Source organism: Formica exsecta, unplaced genomic scaffold, assembly GCF_003651465.1.
Source record: "Formica exsecta isolate Colony F162 unplaced genomic scaffold, ASM365146v1 scaffold51, whole genome shotgun sequence".
NCBI lineage: Eukaryota > Metazoa > Arthropoda > Insecta > Hymenoptera > Formicidae > Formica > Formica exsecta.
The window spans coordinates 1,035,847-1,043,938 of record NW_021852343.1 but is presented as its reverse complement, the minus strand read 5'-3'; the positions used below and the strand labels follow the sequence as shown (position 1 = coordinate 1,043,938).

The window sequence follows — 8,092 nt, the reverse complement described above, 5'->3', positions numbered from 1 at the left end:
AATATTAAATAAATAATTATATCACAATATAATGAGAAAAAAATTTAAATATAAATTTCAATGCTTTTTTCGACTAGCATTATTAATTTTTCTTAGTTTCTTCCAATTCCTGCATTCACAGTACCCTCATCTGTGCAGACATCCGCCATTCAAATTCACGCGGCAGAAACGGCGAAACCGCAAGACGTACGATCATGCCTAAGAAGAAGACGGAGTCGTGACAGAAAAGAAATATCAACGCTTATCGAGCGAATTATGAAGAAGTTGAATTATTGCTTTGTGGACGATAACAGATTGACTGTTCCGTACCATTATCCGGGGAATAGAAAACCCAGAAGAGTACAAGGAACAAATGCACTGCGCGACTTATCCGCGGCGAGTTACGTCGATTAAAAAACTATAATCATTTATATAAAAAAATCGAATAAAGATGTGAAATAACACATGTTGCAAAATAAAATATTATACTATATGGTATAATTTTAAACTTTTTAACGATCGGTCATAATGTAAAAATGTCTCACTTTGATCAGGAAATGTAGGGCAAATATTAAAAATTATAATAACGTTCAAAAAATTTGTGATTTTATTGATATTGTATCTTCAACTAGTTGGATACGATCTTAATAGTATATCGTCTATGCCTAAATCAGATTGAACGCATCATATCTAGATATTCATACATCGTGACAATTGACATATAGCTTTGAAAGTTTGACAGTATTGTGACTTTGAGGTTATTTAAATCTCTAAACTCTAAGTCATCTTATTCAAGTCATATTATTTACAAAATCGTGTTTTATTATATTGTATCATATAACGTAGATGTTATTATTATTACTTTTTCGAATAATTTTTTGGGTATAGCTATCCAAAAATAATATAGCTTTAATGCATTCGTTGAGTATCAAGAAGATAATGTTTTCCTTAACGGACGTCTTTTAAAATATTTCTTATATTCTGTGGAGTAACAATATAACTGCATTTGCGTCAACGAAAATGGCACTTGTCAATATAGAAGGAATCGACCCTTGGTAATTTATAATATATGTACTCTTTATGTATTCTTATATACATATATTTGGCTATTTATAACCTATATATATCACATTTTTGTTTACAAGTTTTAAATGATAATATTATCTCTATATATTTTGTAACTAGTTATTATATATTAACCAATTTAATTTTCAATTATCCCCTGCACTTAAAAATTTGATTAAATTCATGTGTCATTAGGCTTACGGAATATGACGCATGTGAAAAGTTGTTCCGTGAGATTATGGAGCAGCTTACTCTGCGTGAAGGAGAACCAAAGGCATCAAAGGTTTATGCCAGCTTGTCTGCCAATATAAGATTGCGTATGAAACAATATACACGAGAAGTTCAGCAATTAAAGAGCAAAGTGGAAGAAGCATCCAAATTAAGAACAATGTATCCTTTTATCTCTATATGTAATATGTATATATTAATTTTTTTATACTTTGGAGTGCTTTCAAATAATTTTGAATTGATAAATTCCTTAAAATGCAATTATATGATAGAACATTTGAGGAAGCTGAGCGGAGGACAAGGCAAGTGGAACAATTACAAAGTAAAAACATTCAGCTACAAAAATTGTATGAGCCGCATACAATTGATTACGTATCGTCGCGTGCTAGTTTATTAAGAGCAGGTTCATCAGTTTTCGCTGATGGTGGCACTACTTCTTGGGCTATTGATGATGATGATGATGATGATGACAAACCGTTAAATGTACAAGTATCTGTTGGTGATATTATGAATCATCAAGAGCAAATATTGAAAGGTAATAATTATATATATATACACACACAATTCTTAAAGAAAGAATTAACCACTATACACTTCTCATAATTTATAATTGTATAATTTCTTATAGAACAAGACAAAGGCTTAGAAGAGTTATGTAAAGTGATTACTCGTCAAAAGGAGATTGGACAAACTATTAACAATGAGGTGGATCATCAAAATGGTAAGTAGTATAATAGATTTTGTATTGAGATAATACATTTTTCCATGTAAAAATAGATCTTCCTTAAACTTATTTCCATTGTAATATAGAAATAATTGATGATTTGGCTGATCATATGGACAGGACTGATGAGTCTTTGATTAATAAAACTCAACAGGTCCGTAATATCCATTCCAAAGACCGTACATGTGGTTATTGGATAGTGATAATTATACTTTTTATTGGTATCATTGTTGTTGCTTTAGTATAAATTAGATTTTTAATAGATTATTTTAACTTTGTTTAATTGTCTATATCTAAAGTTTGCGAATTAGAAGCTTAAATATTTATAAATAAAGTAATGTAGTTTTAGTTGTAAAATAATATTTCTCAATTTCTCAATCGGATATTTAATATTGTGTACGAAATTTTTAATATGCTATGCTTTTTATTACAAATAATAAAATATAAAACCAAAATGTTAATTAAATATTCATATTTGTATCATTTATTAATATTAGAACATTTTAGCATTTTGGTATTATAAGTATATTATTTGAGATGTCCATTTTTTATATGTTATATACTGATAATATTATTTTAATTCTGTAAAATATTACCTAATTAAAAAGTTTCCAATTAATATTAAAAATAATATTAATCACATAGAATTTTATAAGAATATAGAAATATGAGTGACCAAGGAAAACTTGTCAGATGTTGGAAATGGGAAATAAAAATCAACAGTCTCAGAAGTATGGTATTACATATTTTGCATTTTTCTTTTTTATATCATAAATATCTATCCTGAATCTCTGGTTCTCCTTCTCTCTCTCTCTATGCGAACTTTCCCGGCGCTAGGGATATAAAGAAAAATTTACTATTGTTTCTCTGCACATGATCCGCATTTAAATTAAATATATCAAAGAATTGCTTTTTATGTACCATATATCCGCTTTCTCGGTTTCACCAACATTTATAACAGATATTATTTCAGCGCTTGTTTCAACATAATGTGTAATTGATAGAAGAAAGAAATGCCGTGACTCTTTCTTTCCTTTGTGAATCCGACGCAAAAAAACAGCATTGAATTATTATTACAATAAACGCGGTATTCAGCAGTTATCTATATATACGAGACATTAATTATTTAATTGGATTATGTATATGTATATATATTGGCATAAAATTGTTCTTCTTTTCAGCGGATATGTCACATTGTTTTGGATTTTACAAAACTGTCAGATTTCCCTTGTCTCGCAAAACTTATTTTTAATAGTTTTACTAGTCGCGCCGAGCATATGTCGCTCTCTCTTTCATAACATACAGTGAGATCTCGTTACAACGCACCGCGTCGAAAATCTCTGATATTGTACTGGAAATTTCCTTACATCGAAATGCTCATGCATATTTTGGAACGTTGCCATCGAGTTCAATAAAACTCTGCTCTGTCTATATTTCTGTTTTATATATAAATGTAAATATATCATTTTAAATACAAGCGTGTATGTATTATGTTTCATTATTATTTACGAAAAAGTAAATCTTACAATCTTAGTGTTGGTCGATTGACTCGGTTATGACAATTTTTTATACTTTTGCTTTGGTCTTAGATCTGTTTTATATAAGTTAAAATATGCGAAAAAATTTTCTTTTTTATACATAATATTAAATATACCATAAATTAGAATATTGATAACTATAAAATATTGATAAATCATCTATTTTTTCAATGTCTTCAAAATTATAAATATAGAAACAGTAGAGATTACTAATCGACGATATGCCTCGCCGGCAAATAACATCGCATCGCTTAATGTCAAAACGTGAATGATCTTCACGTTGAAGATCATTCAATCGTATTTTGTGAAAGAAACAAAATTTTCAAGGAAAATAATATCCAATAAAAATAACATTCAAGATGTAATTGTGTAATTATCGAAGCTCCGAAATGGCCAAAGATAGTATCGACGATATCCTGGTGCGTCTCGACGAGGTCGAGAAGCTGCAGACGGAACTTCGGCATTTGGTACCACGAGTCACGAGTAACTCATCCAGACATGTCAGACATCAGGATTCATCCCGCGATACGTCCGCATCAATACGTTTCCCATCCCTTTTCACGTTTCCCATCATTTCGAACTTTACGTCGTCCTCCACACTAGAACTTGGGATCTCAACACAGAAATCGCTACGAACGTTACATCAATTATGCGAATTTTTGTTATTGTGAACCAAACAGCTTTCTGATCGTATATAAGAACAGTTTCTACAAATATTTGTCTACATTAACAGCCGATTAAACATTTATGCAACAGGGGATCGTTTCGCTTAACATTAATTAAAGTTAACTGACGTTTAAGCCGACGTTTTGTCTTTCCTAAAGACAGACGGCAACCAAAAAAGAAAAGATAATAAATCACGCAGTTAAATCTCAGTTAACTTCAATTAATCTTTACGATAGCTGTTCACACACGACAGTGCAAAGCAAACGCAATAGAATTTTCCCCAAAGCATCGGTTAAAAACATTCAGAATTTCTCAACAAGAAACACGAGATTTTTCTTTACAAGTAGCTGTGTATAATTGTATTGTGAATAGACGCACACACTGATAACGTAGCGTACACTGCATTAATTATGTGGTTCCGTAGCGAGACCAAAGTGGCTTGTGCGCTGACAACTGCGTTAAGACCAACCATTGGCTTGTGTCTTATCTCAAATAAATTCTCTGATGCTCTCTACTTTCTCTCTCTCTCTCTGTAATTGATAATATATATATGTATATATATATATTAGAATATTTTTTTTGTAATGTGTCAAATGGGTCCCATTAGCCGCTAATCACTTCATGTTTACGCCACTGGCCCGTGTTAGATACGTCGACTCGTATTCTCAATGACGTGCTCATTTTAACGAGGACGACAACTTTATCTAGCTAAACATCGAAGAACATCGAACTGTTTATGCGTATTCAAGTCTCCCTGCAGTCAGTCTGAATCTAATTGACAATGTGTATACCGAGGGTATGTGTCTCCTTGTTGTGCTGCTTGCTTGAGTTTGTCCCGCCCCCCTTTTTTTTCTATCTTCGATCTCTTTTTTTCATATTTAGTTTATTAACGACTGCTAATATCGACTACACGTATGTGTTTTGTAGGTAAATAGATATACATATTATGCCGATACCGAGCGTATGATTTTTAGCGTGAAGAATCCCGCGCTAGTCTCATCTATCACTTATATATATACATATACTCTAAACTCTATATACATTCGTATAGTTTTATAGAGTATAAATATATCCAGGGTGTTCCATAATATATGTTATTACAAAAATTGGTTGACATTCACATACTATCTCTTTTTTTCTATTTTTTATACTTAATATTTTTGAACATAAATTTTCATTTTATTTTAAATGTCATGCTTCTATTGATTATTTCCGTAATTGAATTTTCCATTAAATCTTTATTAAGCTAAAACCATTTTCTAATTCGGATACGACGATTATCAAAAACAAGTAAGATGGTGAGTGAAATGGAACATCCTGTATATCCTTGTATACCAGGCTAGTTTATCATTCTGCAGTTTGGACACAGAAGCAATGTGTCCTATCTCTTAGAATGTGATAATTTTTTTCTTCTTTTTACCTTCAAGTAAATAAAATGATGTTGCGTATATATATTTCATCTTTAAAATATTTATAACAATAATTCATCGGGACGCATTTATGAAAAAGACATGCATAATGCGCCGTGACATTTCTCTTAGGCAGAAATTCGTCACACTGTTCAATTCAACGAAACAGTGTCGTTTATTTTTTGCTACCGGAAGATATAATACGCAGCGAAATTGTATAATCATTCTTTTAGCGATTTTTTGCAAGAAATATCTTAGAAATATATGCGAAATACATATGTATACATATGTGGGAAATGTCAAAATCTTTCGTTACAGTTAGCACTTTTTAAAGTCCCGTTTGGTACATTCAGTGGCGGATCAAAAGCGGCATTTCTGAGAATGCCGCATGATTCAGGAATCTCAATATTTCTCTTTTATATATATATATATAAAAGAGAAATATTGAGATTCCTGAATCATGCGGCATTCTCAAAAATTTTTTTAAATAATATATGATTTTTGATATTACATATCAAAACTCATATATTATTTAAAAAAATTTTTCGTTTAAAACTAAAATATCGAGTATTAATTTACTAATTTTTGGTTTGTGAAATTGAATTATTACAAGGATAAATTTAGTAAGAGAGTGTACATTTCCGAGATTTATACGAGAGGCTACAGATAATTACTGTGTCTAATAAATAATCCGCCACTGGGTACATTTTAATTTACTTCTACAGAGGTAATACCGCTTACCTCTTCAGATAGTATATTTGTATTTGTCATATTTCTAAATTCGATACACAAGAGACGCTTCGTGGAAGGAGAAAAGTATCAGATCTCATCCGAGAATGATAGCGAGAAGTACCACTCCCATTAATACATGGCAATGTACGATATCGACGCGTGTTTGCAATAATATGGCACATGATCAAACACACTAATACGGCTATTAATTAACAGATCCGGTATCTGCGAGTGTAAGATAAAACTTATAAATATTTGTATCACTCTGAAGGATCTCGTGCATACATTATTGTTATAATAGTTGTATTTATAATTAGACATTACGAATGCAATAAATAAAACACATAAAAGACGCGTGCGAAAACAAAAATAAATAATCAACAGAAAGTTTATTTCCCCCAGATATACTTAATTTTATTTTTTTTTACAATGCACATTAACATCTTGATTTTTTACATTAAGGCGAGGGTCACGTGAATACTCTTTTTTTTTCTCAAGCATCTCATTTGGCTTATCATTATTGTTATCTGCCGTCGCAGATGCACATACTTCGCTCTTTCTCGCTTTCGCGTATGTAATACTATTACCCTTTTCGTACTGTTTCAAATCCCCGGTGAAAAAAAAAATTGCTCTATAGATTTCTCGAGCAATGTTCCCGCTGCCGCACGCGCGCTTCGCAATCAAGGAAGCGGAAGAGGAAGGACCTCTACCTTGAGGGATATGTTTGTATGTGTATATATGTGTGTGCGCGCGCGTGTGATGATGTCGCACGTGCAATTGTGTACCATCGAAGCGATTCAACAAATCATCTACGAAAGCACAATTCTTTTTTTCCTTGTTTTACTTAATATCACAAGGTTACGCCTAAATTCTAATTTGTGCTCTAAGCAACGCTAATCGTATATAACGTGTTATCGTGTGTCGCACGTCAAAAAGTACGATTAAGATTCAAAATTATCACCCTAGTAAGCCGTAGAATATTTTGTTCGTGCTTCGTCGAACTCGCGAGGATCGAAACTGCAATCTCGATAACTCGAGAGATTTTGTTAGATCTAGCGCACGCGAAATAATTTCTGTATTTATTGTGGGCTCTCTCTCTCTCACGATTTGATTGGCATAATAGTTTACTCTTTTAACGTTCTTTCATCATGTCTGTTTCACACACACATTAATACAGAAAATTTGGGGTCTGTTTTTTATAACTGAACTGGCTGCACTAGAATTCAGAATTTATCTTTTTTCTCTCCATATTGGAAGAAAAAAGATAAACTTTGAGTGCAGTACAGCCAGTTCAGCTGTAAAGAACAGATCCTAGATTCATCAGAATCGTGTCGATCTCAATCTAGATAGAATTTTTCATCAAGTGCTCCATCAATCGGCCAATTGATAGCTTTGATTACATGCTTATCGTTTCTTTTCTTTTAATTCGTCTTGTAACCAGTGCGCGAACACTTGGGTCATTCTTTTTTCGTGATATTTTGGATCGGCTGCTCAGTCTTTCGAACTCAGTTTTTTTATGGCCTTACATCGAGAGAAAAGATGTGTGTGTGTGTGTGTGTGTGTGTGTGTGTGTGTGTGTGTGTGTGTGTGTGTGTGTGTGTGTGTGTGTGTGTGTGTGTGTGTGTGTGTGTGTGTGTGTGTGTGTGTGTGTGTGTGTGTGTGTGTGTGTGTGTGTGTGTGTGTGTGTGTGTGTGTGTGTGTGTGTGTGTGTGTGTGTGTGTGTGTGTGTGTGTGTGTGTGTGTGTGTGTGT

At 32.4% G+C, this 8,092-nt stretch overlaps 1 protein-coding gene across 1 annotated transcript; it reads left to right on the top strand.

Annotated features, from left to right (window-relative positions):
- Positions 1–658: 658 nt before the first annotated feature.
- LOC115241764 (syntaxin-8) lies at positions 659–2,462 on the top strand. The gene is made up of 5 exons (XM_029817694.1): positions 659–1,034; positions 1,240–1,434; positions 1,545–1,807; positions 1,901–1,993; positions 2,083–2,462. The coding sequence occupies exons 1-5, from the start codon at positions 1,000–1,002 to the stop codon at positions 2,241–2,243; spliced, it is 747 nt and encodes a 248-aa protein (XP_029673554.1). The 5' UTR covers positions 659–999; the 3' UTR covers positions 2,244–2,462.
- The last annotated feature ends 5,630 nt before the right edge of the window (positions 2,463–8,092 follow it).

Coding starts and splice junctions, on each gene's coding strand:
- LOC115241764 (XM_029817694.1), top strand. CDS start 1,000: ATGGCACTTGTCAATATAGAAGGAATCGACCCTTG. Junction 1,035..1,239: donor ATAGAAGGAATCGACCCTTG/GTAATTTATAAT, acceptor ATGTGTCATTAG/GCTTACGGAATATGACGCAT. Junction 1,435..1,544: donor GCATCCAAATTAAGAACAAT/GTATCCTTTTAT, acceptor ATTATATGATAG/AACATTTGAGGAAGCTGAGC.